This window comes from Podarcis melisellensis, assembly GCF_964234715.1.
Source record: "Podarcis melisellensis genome assembly, chromosome: 1".
Classification (NCBI taxonomy): Eukaryota; Metazoa; Chordata; class Lepidosauria; order Squamata; family Lacertidae; genus Podarcis; species Podarcis melisellensis.
The window spans coordinates 80,903,718-80,922,830 of record NC_138528.1 but is presented as its reverse complement, the minus strand read 5'-3'; the positions used below and the strand labels follow the sequence as shown (position 1 = coordinate 80,922,830).

The 19,113-nt window shown below is 43.2% G+C and overlaps 1 protein-coding gene across 1 annotated transcript; it reads right to left on the bottom strand.

The window, feature by feature from the left end:
- Window positions 1-1,576: 1,576 nt before the first annotated feature.
- Window positions 1,577-18,542, bottom strand: LPXN (leupaxin). The gene is made up of 10 exons (XM_081923954.1): window positions 18,322-18,542; window positions 15,299-15,468; window positions 13,470-13,525; window positions 11,702-11,804; window positions 10,921-11,088; window positions 10,405-10,578; window positions 7,407-7,488; window positions 4,515-4,663; window positions 2,480-2,957; window positions 1,577-2,327 (listed from the first exon to the last, which is right to left on the bottom strand). The coding sequence occupies exons 1-9, from the start codon at window positions 18,332-18,334 to the stop codon at window positions 2,691-2,693; spliced, it is 1,182 nt and encodes a 393-aa protein (XP_081780080.1). The 5' UTR covers window positions 18,335-18,542; the 3' UTR covers window positions 1,577-2,327; window positions 2,480-2,690.
- Between the last annotated feature and the right edge of the window lie 571 nt (window positions 18,543-19,113).

Here is a 19,113-nt window from a genome sequence, read left to right as displayed (position 1 = left end):
AAATAGTACAGTGGAGCTTTCTCCCTAAGGTTGTTGAAGAGAGAAAAACTACAGCGATTTTTTTGTCATTAAAAAGACACTTCTTTTCCACAGTTGGGCAACACTTATACTGGGACCAACCATAATGTCACAAAAGCATGGCAAGCTTTTGAGTTCTCCAGAGCTTTTTATCTGGCAGAGATGTGATACAAAACAAAGGGGGAAGGAGGCAGAAAAAATAAAAGTAATAAAGTGCAAAAAGAAGGTTGTCAGCTTGTCAACTTGGGTGTTTCCAGCTAACTTGTTTCTCAAGCAATCAATGTTTGTGAGTTGGGGTTTTTTGCAGGGAGATTAGATAACATTGGCCTATTTAATAAGAAATCACGCTGCTTTGTGGGGAAATGTCATGCACTGGCAGGATGCAGAGGAGGGATGGGAGGCACCAGCCGGGGAACTCCCAAGGGAAGAAGGCTCAGAGCCAGGGAACTGGTGGTGGGACAACAATGAGTGGTCAGTGGGAGAAGAGGAAGAAGACTGGGAGGAAGAGGTGTCAGAAGCAGAAGAGGTAACAGGGTGTGGTGAGCAGGAAGAGGCTGTGGCAGAGAGCAGTGCTGTCTCCAAGGCTGAAGCAGAAGCTGGAGAGGAGGTTGGCCAAGAGGCAGAGTTGAGACAAGCTGCTGAAGAATCTAGGGAGTCTCTCCCTCCTGCTATGACCAGTTCTCCTCCCCCCTGGTCTCCTAGATCATGCTGAGAAATGAAAAGAGCAGAGCAGAGATTGGCTGTGCGCAGACACTGTTTGCAACTGCTTGGGAAAGACCCTGGAGAGGAGGAGCCTTAGAGAGTGATGGGAAGGTGGGGGCCTTCAGAACTTGCAACTGCTTCATTGGGGCAAGACCTACTGGGAAGAGCTGCCTTTGTTGGCACTGACTAGCCATATTCTCTTGTTATTTTGTGCTCTAGAAACCTTAAAGTCAGCCCTGCATGGAAGTTTACAGAGGGGCAACCCTGGTATGAATGTATCTTTTGTTAATTTTGTTAATTTTCTTCTGTCCACCATGATATTATATTGCTAATAAATCGATAAGGCCCCTGTATGTACTTGCTAACTCAGATTAGGGATGGAAGAATCTGTCAATTTCAGTTTCTCTCAGTTTCTCCTTTTTTCCAATCTTAAATTCAGTTTTCCACATTTCCACATCATCTGAATTTTTTGAAAAAAAGTCTTTATGAAAATACAGCACGATTTTAGTGTGAATTTCTTCTAATATAAACATTTTGCAAGCAATTTTGCCTAATACGATGCATTTTCTGTATGCTGTTTTCTGTAATATATGCATTTTTATACACATTCCTTGGCTGGAGAACTGCATTGCAATATTCAGTGAAGCGTGAATTCTGAAGGATGACTAGGTTTAAGTTTGCATAGCAATTCATAAAGTGTGAATTAGGCAGCTTCAACTTCAAATATAAATTGAAATGAATTTTCCCCCATCCCTTATTCAAATCCTCACTTGAAGCAACCATGATCCCTATGGGATACACACAAGAACTAAACTGTACCAAAGAGAGTCCTGGAATGCAAAGAAGTACTCATATAACCCATAGAAAAGTGATGTTTATTTTTCAGCGCATGCTACCTGTTCAGTTACAAACAACATGTTGAAAATATCTAGGCATCCAGGACAGTGTCCTTGAAAAACTCAGGGAGTATTCTAAGATAGGAAGCTATTCTAATGAATTGGCGAAAGAGAGCTTGTACACATGTGTGAGATTCAGCAGGTTAGCAAAATGGGGGCAGCCAAGTTTGCCTGTGCATGGTACTCCTGCCAATCAAAAGCGCAAATGTGTAATGTACAAATATATGATATTCACCACCATCACACCTCTTTGGGTGGCATGTGGGCATTGCTGCTGGCACAGTCCCTGTTCAGTGGGCTTTGGGAGGAGGGTATGGTTGTTGCTCTCCTCTAGTGTGTATCTCAATTATCTGACACAATTAGTGAATAGGATTGGTTTGCCTGGGTACAAACATATACACATTTACTTTGGAGTAAATCCATGTGGAACTTACTTCTGAATAGGCATGCATAGGATTGCACAGTAAATAACACATATCAGTGGAATATGTTTTGTGTAGATGGATATTTTTTTCAATGAGTAAATAAAATACTTGCTATTGCCAGCAGGAAAGGATATGGGATGAAGAGCCAATATTACTTAGAGGCTACTGTTTCTGATAAACTACTGTAAGCTGGCAAAAGTTGTTTGAAACGCAGTGGAGTAGAGTGATTGCCTCACAGTTGAGGATCTGGGTGTGTTGAAGCTGTTAGGTGCATTGATGGATATTGCTGCAGCCAGTGGCGTAGCGTGGGTTTTCAGCACCCAGGGCAAGGCAAGTAATTTGTGCCCCCTAACCCGTGGATTTGCGCCCCCTAACCCTAACCCCCAGATGTTGCGCCCAGTGCGGCCGGGCCCCCCTGCACCCCCCACGCTACGCCACTGGCTGCAGCAGCATATTTCCATCACTGCATTTCTTTCAGCTTAACCCTATGCTTCTTTACCCAGGAGTAAGTCCTATTATGTTCAGTGGAACTCCCTCTCAAGTAAGTGGGCACAGGATTGCAGCCTTTGTCCCTTCAAAATCGTTTTTGCCCTTGCCTGTTTCTCATGCAAAGGCCTGAGAGAAGAAATATGTTCCTTGCAGCTTCCGGTCAGACAAAGAGTTTGTTAAAGCAGGTGTGGCAGTAGGTCTTGCCGTTCTGCTCCTGGAAAATGCCATTGTGCAACTGGGTGAGGCAAAAGGCACAGACAAAGTGCTCCGGGTGGAACTTGTGCCCCATGGCACTGACACAGCGCCCAACAATGGGCTTCCCACAACCAAAGCACACTGTTCCCTGGTGGTGATGGTAGTGAAGCTCACAATAGGGACGTCCATTTAATTCAAAGAAGGAACCATCTTGAAAGCTGCAAAAACAGTCCTGAAAGCAGAGGAAGCCTGTGTTAGGGCATCAGAAAACAACTATTTCCGGGATTTACATAAGAACAAGCCAGTCAGCATACTGTACAGAGTCTGGATAGAGTTATCATGACCATCACCCATCAGCTACTGTTTTGAAATAAGTTCTTCATGTTTGTGTTTTGGTTCTTGCTTTAAATCAAATTTTCAGCTTTGTAGTTCATATTTAGTGCTTTATAGAGTCCACATTTGTCAGCATTTGCAGTTTCCCCATCAAAAATAATTCTGCTCTTGTTTCTTTATTATTATTTCTGAAAAATGAAAATTTGAGTTTTAAAATAGAAACATTCTGTTTCCTTTTGATCTGAAGCCAGATCCCCCCTTCACATATGAATTGTGATAAGCAGGGAGTAGGCATGCACTGCAGGCTCTGCTCCTGGCAATGGAGCCTAGTGGTGGCCCCACTTATGGACATCCACAGATGCCTGCACTGAAGAAGCCTTCGCACGAGCCTTCACACAAAGAAGCAGCTGCTCATGCACAGGTTTCTGTAGTGAGGATGTCTGCACCAACACATGGAAGTCTGTGGGTGGGGCTAGAGCCATGGACCAGGAATCACTTGAAGTATGCTTAGGAATCTTGCAGTTCAGGGTGTGGGTGTGGTACAGTATGCAACTAGTATTTAAATTCTGCAAATCAATTTTTTGTTTTCACGATTTGGTTTTTAAAATCTGAACTTTGCTTTTCTTTTAGAATGTTTTTCTGTTTCTTTTGTCTTTTTATTTTACTCTTCTCTCTTTTTCTTTTCTTTCTTTCTGTTGTCCCTTTCTTTTTTCTGTTTTTCCTTTGTTTTTCTTCTTTTTCTTCTCTCTTTAGAGAGGGCCTTTATTATACTCATGGGGCGATATATGGGTTGATGGAGGACCCTGGATGAAAGACAGGAAATGTTGGTCTCCCAGGGTGAGAGTATAGGAGGAGAAAGGAAATATTCCAGGTGAGGGCTGGAATAAGCTACTGTCCTCTGTGTATGGCAAGGGGCAATAATTACTTTTAAGAGAGAACTCTATCTTTTACTTATTTGATTTGTATTTTCTGTAGTTGTAATTTCATTGTCTTAATCTTAATAAAATCTTACTAAGGAAATCTTAATAAAAATTTCATGAAGAATAAAACCTGAACTTACGGTTCAAAGAGCTTTGACAGTTTTCTATTTGGAAAAGGGTTGTTGTCCTGCACATTGACTCTTTAAACCCATTAAAGTCATTGCTGATTTGTTTTTATTATGGGGATTTATTGTTGATTTATTGATATTTTAATTTTGTTAGCTGCCCTGGAATGAAATTCAGTGAGGAGCAATATACAATTTTTCAAACAACGGAATGAATCAAGTTTTGGGGATTTAAGCAACCTAACTGCATGCAGGATTACGGCTAAATCCTATCTCACCTCTGTCTGGACTGCACAATTCTTGGTTTTGTTAGCAACCTCCTCAATACAAGTTTCGTGGCGTATATACATTTTTCCGCCCAGCAACCCAGAATGGCCTCTATCTGGAGCAGGCTATTCTGCATTTACTTACCCCACACACAAAGCACTCAGAGTGCCAGACAGCATTCAGTGCTGACAAATACTGATTCATCACAGGCTTGTCACAGCCTTTGCACTTGGAAGAAAAAAGGGCCATGAAATCCTTTTGGCAATATGGCTTCCCATCCTTCTCTTGGAAACCTGTAGAGTAAGTATGGGGAGACAGAGCTTTTAGAGAAGAGGAACAGCATACCATGGCTTGTGTTCAATGTAGCAATAAGATTATTCCATCAGCACAATCAAATCTGCTTGTCCCACTTTCTGTTCTGGGGGGTCTCCCATCCCACCGGTGAAGATTTGACATCACCCAACCAATGTTTATCTATGATAATCTCCTCTCTCTTTAGCAGATAAGTGTCCCTTCTCAGAACCCCTCGAAAAAATAAGTGTCCCTCCTTCACTCCAAAAAGGTGGTCAGCTGCTCTTTGATCCCCTCAGCCTTTCTCTGCCTGTCTTCTTAGTAGTCAGAATCAGCCTTGTAGGTGGCTCCCTTTCACATGAAGAGTACAATGTGGAGGAATTCAGCGTCACACTATTACAAACAATCCATCTGTGCAAGTATATCACCCTATCAGATGGAACAATCTTCCACCCTCTGGTGCTGTTCTGGGGGTTCCCCAAGCCAATTTCAGGGGGCTGGGAGAGAAGGAGAAGCCCCACTGCGCAAGTGGAAGCCCTTCCAACAAATGGATCTGTTACTTGAATTCTGCCCATGATCTTATTTTCGCCTTCGTTGGGATTTTGACCCACTACCTTCCAGCCAAATCAACATCAAAAGGCTGAATGTGATCAGCTTCTGCCGAATGGTTTTTCTGCATGGGCCCAGTAAGCCATGGTTGGGTAAACCCTGCATGGGTTTACCTTGGGTGTTTTACTCCCCAAGGTGCGCCTCCCTTGGAAACATTAAGTACTCAACAGGTCCTTGTGATCAAAATTCCTTCAACTGATCTGCCAGGTTCATGGTTTGTCTTGGGAACATATTGTTTATTTACTTAATAGACCACTCCACATTTCAGCAGAAAACTCTAAGTGGTCCACCAGGGCTCAAATATATTTTTCACAACTAAATTAGAGTACTCAGGTTCTAGGTAGGCTGCTCTTTTCCTCCCTAAAAACAAAATGCAACAATTCGTACAAGCAGATCGGGCTGTTCGTGCTACTGGCCAGCTAAACTGCACTAATCCATACTGATTCTAAGAATAATCTGGTACAGTCATAGGCCAGTCGCAACAATAGGATCACACAGTGCTTTGCTAAACTCTTGCAGTGACAGTTCCTCTAAAATGCTTACAGCTCATCAATCCATCATTGCTCAAAGCAAGCAACGGAAGCTGAGCCATCGTCACACCAAGAATTAAGAAACTGTTGCAACGCTAGCACATTTCTCAAAGTTGCTTGTAATAGCATGAAGCAATAACACTGGGGTGTTTTCAGGAGAAGCCACTCCAATGGCAAAGAATGGTTGCCATGAGCTGGCAAAAGGAACCAATCCACAGAGTTCAGGGACGAGTCAGACTCTAAATTCACCCACAAAACTTTCTGCGCTCTAGTTATAATTAGCAGTCTGGGGACTTGAGCTCACCACTATGTGTTCAGTTAACCCACTTGGGGGCCAATTACTGGAGCTGGGCTCCTGAGAGCACATCAGAGCCAGTCTGTGATCAAAAGTCCCACAGTGAGCACAAGTGTGTTTACGCTTTTCTGATGGTTATTCAGAGAAGGAAATAATAAGTCACAATGCACTGACTTCCTCCTAGGACACAGACACAAGCTTTCAATGAGAACTGTGATGCTTTGGTAGAATGCTGATACCATAGTGACTCCGAGTCACTATAGAATTCCCAAAACAGTCTCTTACAGATCACAACTTAGAAAGAGTGATGCATGTTTTAGCAAACAAGTTGTCACTCATGAATCCTGGCTGGTTCTTATGTCAGGTCAAGTTGAGCACATTATAGGTGACTTCTATGTACCGCATTGGATCCAGACTTACTTCTGACTCATTTGTCCCACTGATTTCAATAGTCTCCTCTAAGCATGCCCACATCTTGAACCAACAGTGTTTTTACAGCTTCAGGTCTTTTTGAAAGAGTTACAATAATTCCATAAACTCTCTGGTCATCTCAACGTATTAGTTTAACACCCCTGAAGAGGTGAGTGAGTTGCTTCTGCTTTTAGCCAGGCTTCCAGGGTCACACCAGAAGGCTTTATTACTTATACTAAATACCAGGGAGGTGATTCAATCAAAATTAAGCACTTAACTTGCCTCATTGGTTTCAGTGGGAAAGTAAAGCATACCTCTCCCATTGAGATCAATGTGACTGAAAATGCTTTAGAGTGGGGACAAACAAATCTGCCAATTTTGATTTCTCTGTTTCCCACCTTAAGTTGATTTCATCGACATTTTAGTGTGCGCTTCTTCCAATATACACATTTTTAATACAATTCTGTCAAACAAACACAGTCTTCCAAGCAATTTCCCCAAATATAACATACTTTTGAATGTATGCATTGGTATGACAGGCAGCTTCAGGATGTCATAAAATCATCTTGGCAGCTCTGTGGAAAGAGTACTCCGGCCTCCCTTATACCAAAATGCGACACAATGCAATCCTAAGCATGTTTACTCAGAAGCAAGTCCCACTGAGCTCAACGAGAATTGCTCCCTGGTGAAGAGTAGTTAGGATTTTGCAGAAAACAATTGTGATTTAGCAGATTTTAGTCTGGCTAAAAGAGAAGATGGGGTGGGAAAGGGAGGCTTCGAATGGCAGGGAGCGGCAAGTGAAGATTGAAAGGGCAAAAATTGTGTGGATTTCTACTGTGCAAGCAAGCACGGAATAGCTGAGGGAAGGGTCAGGGGCTGAGGGAGATGAAGAAGACGTACCATCATTGCCAAACACTTTCCCACAGTGAGCGCAGAAGAAATGCTCTGGGTGCCAGGTGCGATCCATGGCTGTGAGGATTTTCTGCAAAGAAAAGGAGAAGAAAGGGTCATGGGATTTCAACACTGGGAAGCCCTGAAGGTTAAAAGGGCAAAAGAAGGTGGGGGCAGGGAGAGTAAGGCAGATTGGATAAACTCTCAACTTGCTCTTGCTCTGAATCAGAACCTTCTCTCAAAGCAGCTGGAGGAGGAGAGAGAGGGTGAAGAGAGAGATGTGAGTGGAGGGCCCCCTATTATTATTATTATTATTATTATTATTATTATTACTACTACTACTACTATTAAAATTTCCATACTGTTCTTCATCTGAGGATTCACAGTATTACAGTTTACAGTATTAAAACACAAAAATGCATAGCATAGTAGCAAACAAAAACAATAAACCCCTCCACACACATTGGGGGGGCCATTGGGTGGTATAGAACTCTACAACTCCCCAAATCCTGTTCACTTGATCATTAAGTCCCTATTTGTTTGTTCTTCATTGATGAAAGAAATCACCCCCTCGAAACTCAACAAACCTGCTGCACACCCGGAACTGGGTGCGGAGAGTGTAGCTGAGTGGGACGCAGCCTGGGGAAGTACCATCCACCTTGGGCTTGCCCAAAGAAACAAGTCTAGAGTGAGAGACTAGGGTGATGTCTGCTGTTTGCAGGAACTCTTCTTGATGTGAGACTTTTGTAGGTGGACCAAGAGTTTGTTTGGACACTGCGTGAGGACCCGGAGGCTGAGAGGGAGGGTGTGCCAGTAGGAAAATGAATATATATATATATATATATATATATATATATATATATATATATATGCAGGTTTTGGTGTCCTCGGGTGTCTTCCCGTGTAAAAGTTGGGGTGTCTAGGCGACGTTTCGACGAGGTCTCACTCGTCATCTTCAGGCTGGTGCTTTCGGCTTCTTGTTACTGGAACAGAGCAGGATCTCAGTGTTTGAGTTCCTATAAATACTGTTGAGGGGGTGTGGTGTATAGCCTCCAATGTTCTGGGCAGAGAGGAAGTTCCCAGGCTAGTGTGCCTTTTCTTCTTTTGTTCCTTAATTACTTGAGGGATATCCTGAGTGATTTCTTGAGTGATATCCTGAGTACCACTTAGGTGGGTCATTAGGTGTGGATTAGTTGCTAAAGTCTTTGTGTCTTGACCTCTTGAACTTTGTGAAGAGTTTTTCTGAGAAGATGGCTGTACTGCACTTAGTTGTGCTCTGGCTTGGCTTCGTGTATAGGGGCGAGCTGTGGTTTTGTGGCTTGTGTCAGCCAGATCTGTGTAGGGATTGCAGGGGGGTGCAGCATCCGGAGGTGCCTCCATGGTTTGGCTACTGGATGGTGTCTGTAATTTATCTGTGGAGAGGGTCTGGGTTTGGGTCTGGTGTGGTTGATTGGTGATGGCGTTCTGTGTGCCTCTGGATCTGGTGTCAGTTTTTGTGGGGAGGGCTAATTTCCAGATGTCTGGCAAGCGGGATGTGTCGTCACGCTTGTTCATGTTGTGAGGGTGTTTCTCTATCTCGATGGCTTCCATGATTATTCTCTTGTGGTGATGTTCCATGTTAATCTAATCCAAAAAGAAACACCCCCCAAAAACCAAGACACAGAAGAAAACAATGGCATGGCCCTCCTTCCTTATATCAAGGGCACTACAGATAAAATTAGCAAAATCCTCCATAAACACAATATCAAAACAGCCTTTTGCACCAACCAAAAAATAGCCAATATCCTCAGAAACCCCAAGGATAAAATCCAGTTGGAAAACCAAGGGGTCTATGAAATACCCTGCAAAGTCTGCCCAGCCACGTACATTGGACAAACAAACAGACGAATAAATGCACGTATCGCAGAACACAAGAATGCCGTCAAAAAAGAAGAAAAAACTTCCTCTCTTTTCCAACACATGAAAGAAACAGGACACGAAATTAATTTTGCAGATTCCAAATTGCTCTTTAACATGGAACATCACCACAAGAGAATAATCATGGAAGCCATCGAGATAGAGAAACACCCTCACAACATGAACAAGCGTGACGACACATCCCGCTTGCCAGACATCTGGAAATTAGCCCTCCCCACAAAAACTGACACCAGATCCAGAGGCACACAGAACGCCATCACCAATCAACCACACCAGACCCAAACCCAGACCCTCTCCACAGATAAATTACAGACACCATCCAGTAGCCAAACCATGGAGGCACCTCCGGATGCTGCACCCCCCTGCAATCCCTACACAGATCTGGCTGACACAAGCCACAAAACCACAGCTCGCCCCTATACACGAAGCCAAGCCAGAGCACAACTAAGTGCAGTACAGCCATCTTCTCAGAAAAACTCTTCACAAAGTTCAAGAGGTCAAGACACAAAGACTTTAGCAACTAATCCACACCTAATGACCCACCTAAGTGGTACTCAGGATATCACTCAAGAAATCACTCAGGATATCCCTCAAGTAATTAAGGAACAAAAGAAGAAAAGGCACACTAGCCTGGGAACTTCCTCTCTGCCCAGAACATTGGAGGCTATACACCACACCCCCTCAACAGTATTTATAGGAACTCAAACACTGAGATCCTGCTCTGTTCCAGTAACAAGAAGCCGAAAGCACCAGCCTGAAGATGACGAGTGAGACCTCGTCGAAACGTCGCCTAGACACCCCAACTTTTACACGGGAAGACACCCGAGGACACCAAAACCTGCATTCCTGTACCCGTGAAAATCTACGAAAGCATATATATATATATATATTGTGTGTGTGTGTGTGTGTAAGATTTTTATATGTAACTCTGTATTTTTGCAATATTTTGTTTGAGTTGTCTGTTGTTGCTTCAGTTTTTTGTACACCGCTTAGAGATATTCTTTAATACATTAAGTGATACAGAAAGTCAATAACCGAGTCAAATCAAAGGGAGCAATAGCAGTCAGAAGCTGAGGCTAACATGACATACCTCCTTGATTGGTGCAGCACAGTAAGCGCAGTGAGGAGAGAAGAGATCGTGGTAGTCTTCGGGGCAGTAGGCCTTGCTGTCCCGCTCATAGAAGGGGATAGAACTCACTTCCTTTCCACAATGGGCACAGGTGAAGTGTTCAGGGTGCCACGTCTTTCCCAGCGCTGTAATTACCTAGAAACCAGCAGGAGAGTTTAGAGGCACACGTCCCTTTCCAACAGGATGTCTCTCAGACGTTTGTCACGGGTCCATGTTTCTAATCAACAAGCCCCACATTGCTCAGGGCACCACAGGACCACTTTGGGTTGAGAGGGCAGGAGCCTCAGCAATATGTGGCAGACATTAAGTGACCAATCTGCAGGAGAAGAAATCCCTTCCTTCTATCTGAGGCAAACCAAACACTTCACAAAGCAGATATGTGACAAACCATTAGTTGTTCATAACAAACCTCTAACCCAGTGGGGGTGACAACTACCGGAGAGCTCGATTCTCTCTCTGTCTCTCTCCCTCTCCTACCTTTCCAACGATGAGTTTGTGGCAGGAAGCACAGTGGCCCTTGGCCACAGTGGCAACACCAAGGTCCTGCATATCATGTGTCAGGCCCTGCAACATGCTGTCTAGGTTGTCAATGGTATTCTGTTTGGCTGGTGGTGGCTTCTCAGGACCTTCCTTCCCATCTGAGATCTGCAGAAAAGCAAATGATTTGGGCTTTCACTTTTTCATTCATTTATTTCTATTTACTTTTTTATTTTTAAAAAAACACCCCTCCACTTTTCTTATCAATAACTCAAAAGTGGTTAACAATGGAAAAAATAAAGTGATAACACATCAGGCACAGTAAAACAAGCAAATAATACATAACAGCAAAAGAGGAGATAGATATACTCAACATGGTGAACTTTAACAGTGCCACAAATCTTCCTCCCTATACATAAAAAATATTCTCATCTTCTGTATTACTCAAGTTTCCTCTCCACTTAAAACTCCTAAATCTCACTTATTCTACAAAGCTTTTCCTGGATCACCATGCATGAACCTTTTCTATCTTGTCCCACAGAAGTGTCCCCTCTCCCCGCACAACCTACACCTTCTGTTATTTTTTATTGCACCCTTAGTTTTTTCTTCTGCCTAAGCTGGAGATGGGAATGTAACTTCTGCTCTTAATTTGCTATGGCTAATACAATAACCACAAAAAAAACATTAAGCATTCCTTAGGAACAGTCTTGGTGCTTCACTATCATTTCCCAGAAACTACTGTTGTTTCTCCTGCAGAGGGTCAGCCGGGTCTGTGACTCACCTTGTCCTGGATTGTTCCCAAGCAAGCCAAAAGTTCATCCAGCTGTTGAGCAGGTGTGGTGAATGAAGATGAAGAGAGCACTGGCTGTGGAGTTTGCACTTTGCTAGAGGGAATAGAAAGCCAAATTTATGACTGAAGGAAAGGAGGAAGGAAATTCTTAAAATTCTAAAATGAACCATGTTCCCTTTGTCCATCATGCATGTTCACACATCGGCCCCGATCCTGGCTACTCCTTAACTGCTACCAACTTCAAAAACTTAGAAGGCAGAAATGGATCGCTGGGTGGGGGTGGAGTTACTAGCAGGTGGGCCATCGTTACTTACCAGGAGATGTGGATGGACAGAAAGGCTGGCACATTGCAAATGCACCAGCAGGAGCACTAAATTGGGTCTGCCAGTGCATTTGCACCACACTGACCTCCCCTCCACTTTGACCTTCTGCAACAATGACCCACATACCAGGAAGCTACTCACTGCTGCTACAATGTGCCTGAGATCCTTTTAAAGAAAAACTCTCCCACATCCTCATTCCATAATTGGTGCATTGATTCTATGTATTGTATCTGATTCAGGAAAGCCATATGGCAGCAGTATCTGCCCTCCCACTGACATTTCTCAAGGCATGCTGCCAGTGGGGGTGTCTCAGTCCACCTTGGGATAAATCACACAGACCACGTATAGCATGGTTCATCTCTCCCCACCCCTATATACATCCAACCATACAAAAGAAGGTCAAGTTGCAAAAAATCTAATCTCACCCCTCACCTTCTTCGCTAAATTGATACATCTAAAGCAGGGGCTAGCCAACATGGTAGCCCCTTCTTGTTGAACTACAACTCTCTTCATCCTACAACTCTCTTCATCCCTGGCTATTGCCCATGCTGAATACCCTTGACCTGAAGCCAGCCTGATACCATTATCTAGTTAAATACAGACAAGATTATATATGAATTATAGCTAATAAGCTGAGTTGTTGTTTTTTACAAGAGGAATTTTCACCTTCTTTGGAGTCCAAAAATTATACTTTGTGATTTGCTTGAGGGTTCTTGGAAATGGAGATAATTTCCAGCCCCGGTTCCCCTGACACACAATGCATGTAAAATCAGGCATATGAGTAGTACGAAAGAATGTTCCTTCTGCTTAAAATGCTGGCACTGTTCCCTATTCTTAAAAATAATGCTATGCTTAAATGAATCAACCTGTCCTTATTAACGTTCAAGAGTTTCAAAAAGGTTTATATCACTGATTGGGACATTTAAAGCTCTGGAATAAGAATGATAAAAGGACTATATGAACAGACAGGCCTCTCTGTTTGGTTTCCCCTTTTTGTGTTAAGAACGTATATGGGATGCACAAGCTTCTCCTCAGACCCAACACAATGGGTGGAGCCAAATTGTGCTTTCCTTCAGCTCTCAGCCCCAGGGCAACCAACAGACAGATTGTTCTTTCTGGCAGATAGTGGGGAAGCAAGCTCCTCGAAGCCATTCAACAGTTATTTTTGTGTTATAAAGCTTACTTCTGGGGTTGTGGTATGGTATAGATGCATATGTATGCATATGAATGGAGATAAGCTTGCCTTTTACCAGTGACCATTTCTGGTAGCCTTTGATGCAATGCTAACTAAGCATTAAGAGAGCGAAAGTTTACATGCCATACAGTTTTGATCCATTATCTGTGGAAGGCTTCTCTCAAAAAAACAACAACAACAACAACAACATGCAGCACAAGTGAGCCGTGTAACCTGCCTTCCTGATTCAGTGTTCATTTACCTGTAAATATGGTCTGCATCTTCTTCATGGTGTTGAACATTATGTGCTGGTGGCACCTGGGAATATACACAAGAGAAGATATACAAAAAGGACACTGTCTCCCCTCAAATCCACCCAATCATATGCTCCTCTCCAATACTGGCTGTTATCCTGTATCAACTAGTTCTGAAAAGCAAAGAACCAACAGAAATTGTTACTCTCCTCTGTTTCTCTTGAGCTGTTTTATAGTTAAGTTGTCATCTCCCAGTGTGAAGCCAGCTCCTATTTTAGAAGACTTTGGACCAGATCTTAAATATATTTTCTCCCATACCTATTAACTGCCCTTATCTCCTGTTACTGCTGCAAAGTATTCAATTATATTCAAAACACACAGGAAAGAAAAGCAGACAGCTGGATCATCACAGCATAGGATCGGGGCAGCCATGCTATGCAACAGACTCCAGATTGGGAAGTCTCATGTGTGAAAGGATATATGCAGTTTGAGGAGCTGCTGTAAACTGAATCAAGCCAAAGGCTTCTCAAGTCCACTATAGCTTAGTGAGCCGGTCTCCAGAACCAGGGGCAGAGGTCTTTCCCAGGCTGCTACCTGTGGTCCTTAAACCCCAGGGTGTGGAAAATGTGGCCTTCCTGATCTTGTTAGACTCCAATTCCCAACAGCCCAAGCCAGCATGGTCCATGGTCAGGGGTGATGGAGTTGTCATCCAAAAACATCTGGAAGGCCATAGATTCCCTACCCTTGCTCTAACCAGAGTTGAAACTTGGGGACTTATATAATATATGCAAACCATGTCTAGTAGCTTTATGACTCTATCAATGTATAGTTATGTGTAGTTTCATTTCCTTTTTGGCTGAAATGACCAGGATGGTTGCAACAAGAAATAAACTTTGACTTTGACTCTACAAATGTAGCTGATTTGCTGAATGAGGTTGTTTTCTGAGGTCGTCAGGCAGGTCTTTAGTCTGTGTTTTGCAACTTAATGGACTTTTTATGGGTTAGCCACATTTTGTGGGTTTTTTCTCTCCAACCATATATAAGACAAAGTGCTTTTACCCAAACTCTGGACTAGGTGAAAATGGCAGCAATGTGGTGGATTAAGCCAAAAACTGGAGTGGATTGTCTGCTGGGGACACAAGCTGTCATGTGGTTCCCCTGTGACCTGCAAGCCATATCCAGCCTGTTAAGCTGTGTGTGTGCGTGTGTGTGTGTGTGTGTGTGTGTGTCCCCAAGACTCGCTGTACTCTGGGAGTGCAGGGAAAACAAACAAACAAACAAACAAACAAAATGCTGAACTGATTCTCTGATGCTCCTTATGAAGTGTCATTTCTGCAACGTTTGGGAAGCCTAGACGACTCATGCAAGACCACGATACAGATCATTCCCTCTCCTCCCCTCACCACAACCAGATCAATTATCTGGTAAGCAGAATGAAGGAGGATCTGCATCCTCACCCTGGCCCTGGGATGAGCAGAGAAACTGAAACCTCTCCACCCATCCCAGTGCCAGGATCAGGACGGAGATTGCTCCCTCACCCAGCTGACCAGAGGATCAATCTGGTGAGCGGAAGAGGGAATGATCTGCATCCTTTGCACGCATCTGGTATGTAGGTGTGTGCACGCATCTGGATCTGGGTGTTTCTGAGTGTGTTGCCGACTGTGTGTGCTCTGGTGTGTGTGTGGTGTACATGTCTGTTGTGGGGTGGCCGTGCCTATCACTGGCATTTGGCACTTGGAGGGCTTGGAAGCTGGGGGTGTCTCCCAAAGCCCCCCAAAGTGTAGTCACCCCAGTGTAATGCAACTTGCTAAGGAGGCAAACAGCTTAAGAAGAATACCTTCTTGGCTGGGGCAACTGGTTTCTTCTTCTGGATGACACTGGTCTCTGCTGCTGTCTCCGCTGGTTTCTCCTTGTTGTCACGTTCCAAAAGAAAGTAGCCCTTTGACGTTACTGGATCACTCACAGTTAAACTTGCTGAGGTTTGTTCCAGTTCTGCCAACAAAGCATCTGAACAAAACAATTATAGTTTAAATTTTGTCATTCCCATCGTTCACCCTCTCTTCCTGCCCCTATCATGCCCACTGCCAACATCCACACCATACATTTAAAGCATTGGTGCAGTGGTACCTTGGTTCTCAAATGCCTTGGTACTCAAACAACTTGGAACCCAAACACTGTAAACCCAGAAGTAAGTGTTTCCGTTTGCGAACCTTTTTTGGAAGCCAAATGGGCTCCATTTTGAGTGTTAAGCTTCCGATTTGAGTGTTACGCTGAGGTCTGTCTGGTTTTGCTATTTATTTTGCATTTTTGCTTTTGTGGCTTTTTCGTTTTGTTTTTGTGACTATGTGGAACCCAGTTCAGCTATTGATTGATTGATTGTGTGGCTGCAGTACATTGTTTTATGGATCAATAGTCTTGTTAGATAGTAGAATTCCTGTTAAATTGCTGTTTTAGAGGTTGTTTTTAAAAGTCTGGAATGGATTAATCCATTTTGCATTGCTTTGCATCTATGGGAAAGCGCGCCTTGGTTTTGGAATGCTTTGGTTTTGGAACGCATTTCCAGAACGGATTAAGTTTGAGACCCACGGTACCACTATACAGTATAGCTTTTCAACTCATGGCTTCTCCCAAAGCATCCTGGGAGCTATAGCTGAGTGTGCCAAGAAGAGAATGGGGGTCTTCTATCAACTTTCAGAATCCTTAATGAACTATTGTTTCCAGAATTCTTTGTGGGAAGCAATGACTGTTAATATGGTATAATAGTGCTTTAAATGTAAGGTGTGGATTTGGCCCTGGTTGCCTCTTGTCTTGAACTTGTGGAACAGCTTGAAACAGAAGTTTGATAAATCAGAATATGTGTTCTCTTTCTTTGCCTTGCATCTCTCTTGTGTTGACTCACATACAGTTGTCTCACAGACACTCTTGGGCTATGCAAGTCACCTATTTATACAGTGCCCAGTCCAATTCAGTACATCTTCTGTCCTAGGTGCACCTTCAAAGAGAGCTATTAATACTTGCTGGCTTCCTCTACCACATACCTTGCTCTCAGGAAGCACAATTGCCTCATCTGTGGCAATTGCCTTTCTCCTTGCCCTAATTTCTGTTTCCTCCGTTGACCTTTAGTGTGTTGTACATGACACATAATTTTAAAAGATGTAGTTATAATATCCGGTGGCTTTTCTCTCTCATGGAATGAAGTGTCCAAAATCAGAAAAGTGAGAGCCACAAGGTTGTTGTTCAGATACCTCTTCTCGCGGAAAGGAAAGATAGTTGTCATGTGGCCTAACAAAGACCTCAAACTTACATCCAGTTAGATTCAAATAACACAAAGGAATGTCAAATAAAGGGCAAAAATTGCCACCTTTTAAAGGCATGAACCATATTCCACAAGTTCAACAGGCAATATATTATTGCAGAAGCCTGAATGGTTCAATTATCTCATTTTTACACACATATTTTTCATTATGGCCAATTTCAGTACAAACTGAAATTTAAAATTGTTATGATGGAAAACCAAACCTAGGCAAATTGGAGGCTGATCTGATCTTGGTAATTATGCCATTTTAAGAGTCAACAACCAGGTTTATTAAGCCACTTGTAATTGGTTGTGCTTAATTCTGTTTTATTCTTCATTACATTATGATGCATCTCTCTGATCCACCACATTGATTTGTGGCTTTTATTGTATGTGTGTGCGGGCGCACCCCCCCACCCACCCACAGAGGATTACCCATTTATGGCAGTAGCTCTGATGCACAAAAGGAAGTGAGATATGGGAAGGGAACGATGATAGAATTAAATGTGAGACCACGGTGAAAGAGAAAGATATCCTTTCTGCATGTATCCAGCACAATCTAGAATCTTCTAGAATTTAAAACTGATAATAATTTCTAAAAAAAATGTTCTCCCCTATTTTCCATATAAATTTGTTCAGATGTCATTTGCAACCACAGGTTTCTCTAACCATTCCTCTTCTTTCTACTGCCTTACCAACCATTATCTTTCTAATGTATCGCCTTTTGCAAACGCCATACAGTGGTTTATCTGGTTACAGATGCTTCAAGTTACATACGCTTCAGGTTACAGAATCCGCTAACTCAGAAATAGTACCTCGGGTTAAGAACTTTGGTTCAGGATGAAAACAAAAATTATGCTCCAGCGGCGCGGCTGCAGCAGGAGGCCCCATTAGCTAAAGTGGTGCTTCAGGTTAAGAAAAGTTTCAGGTTAAGAACAGACCTCCGGAATGAATTAAGTACTTAACCCGAGGTACCACTGTATATTGGAAACTAACAAGGACAAGCTTCTTTCATCTCTGGATAAAGTTTTCCCCTCACAGAGCTACAATTCCCAGCACCCTTAATGATTCTTGGGAGAAATTGTGGGTTTTAAATGTGCTTTGAATGAGATTTAAAGGTATGGTGTGGATCTTTGGTTCTCCATTCCTCAAATTTATTCAAGTTCCTCTGTCCTAGCTTGAGCTCTTCCTTCTGGAACACCAGTGACCCAAATAAGGCTGGTGCTTTTCTGTAAAGAAAGTCTTTGTGCTTTTAACAGCTGTCCAAGAGGTAGAAATTCAACACCTACAGCTCTTTTTTCTTCACTTTCTTTTTTCTTGTTATGGAAAAAGCTGTACCTGCTGAATTCTTGCCTGTCATGCAGCTGTGAATGTTAAAGGCACAAAGCCACTGCCAGATGGAACTGTGTCATCTCAACAGTCGGCGTTCGATCTCTTCAAATCTTCAATTCTCCCTGTTCCCTCGCCCCCCATAAAAGAAAAGATGAAATATTGTGCAATCTTCTTGTGCTTTCTGCACCATGTCAGTCCTTACTGGTTTGGTATAATGCGAAAAAGTTACTTACCGAAATCATCCATTGCCTATATCCAAATACGGGGTCTTCTCTCTTCAAGACAGCTCAAAGGATCCCCAATACAGAGATAGGTTTGTTGGGTCCTGGAACTGAAGGGGAAATGAACAAGATGGTGAGTGAGCGGGACCGTAATTCGTGCAGACTTTTTCAGTTCCTCTCTCTAGGCGTACTTCCTTTCTTTAGAAGCTGAACGGTTCTTTCCCCCCTGCGAGTCACATTTTGCGCAGCTAAAAAAATGTACTCAACATAGCTGAACAGGAAGAGACAGCAATCCAAGCTTATGCAAATCTGACGTGGCTGTTTTGTGAGATCTTTCCTGTAGATTTGGTGTGTGTTTGGTGTGTGCCCTGTTGCATCAGGCAGATTGTAACATACCCCATGAATCTCTTCCGAATCGGACAATGACCTGGCTCAGAATAAGTTAATAACTGAGGTTAACACTTAACAGGTGCTGAAAAGTAGAAGGCACCAGTTATACATTTTCCACCACATCTTTGGAAAATGCAGGGCTTGGCTGCACCTTTAAAAAGGTAAAGCTAAAAGACCCCTGACAGTTAAGTCCAGTCACAGACGACTCTGGGGTTGTGGCGCTCATCTTGCTTTACAGGCTGAGGGAGCCGGCGTTTGTCCACAGACAGTTTTTCCAGGTCATGTGGCCAACATGACTAAGCTGCTTCTGGTGCCATGGAACACCGAAACCAGAGCAGCGCACGGAAATGCCATTTTCCTTTCTGCCGGAGTGGTACCCATTTATCTACTTGCACTTTGACGTGCTTTCAAACC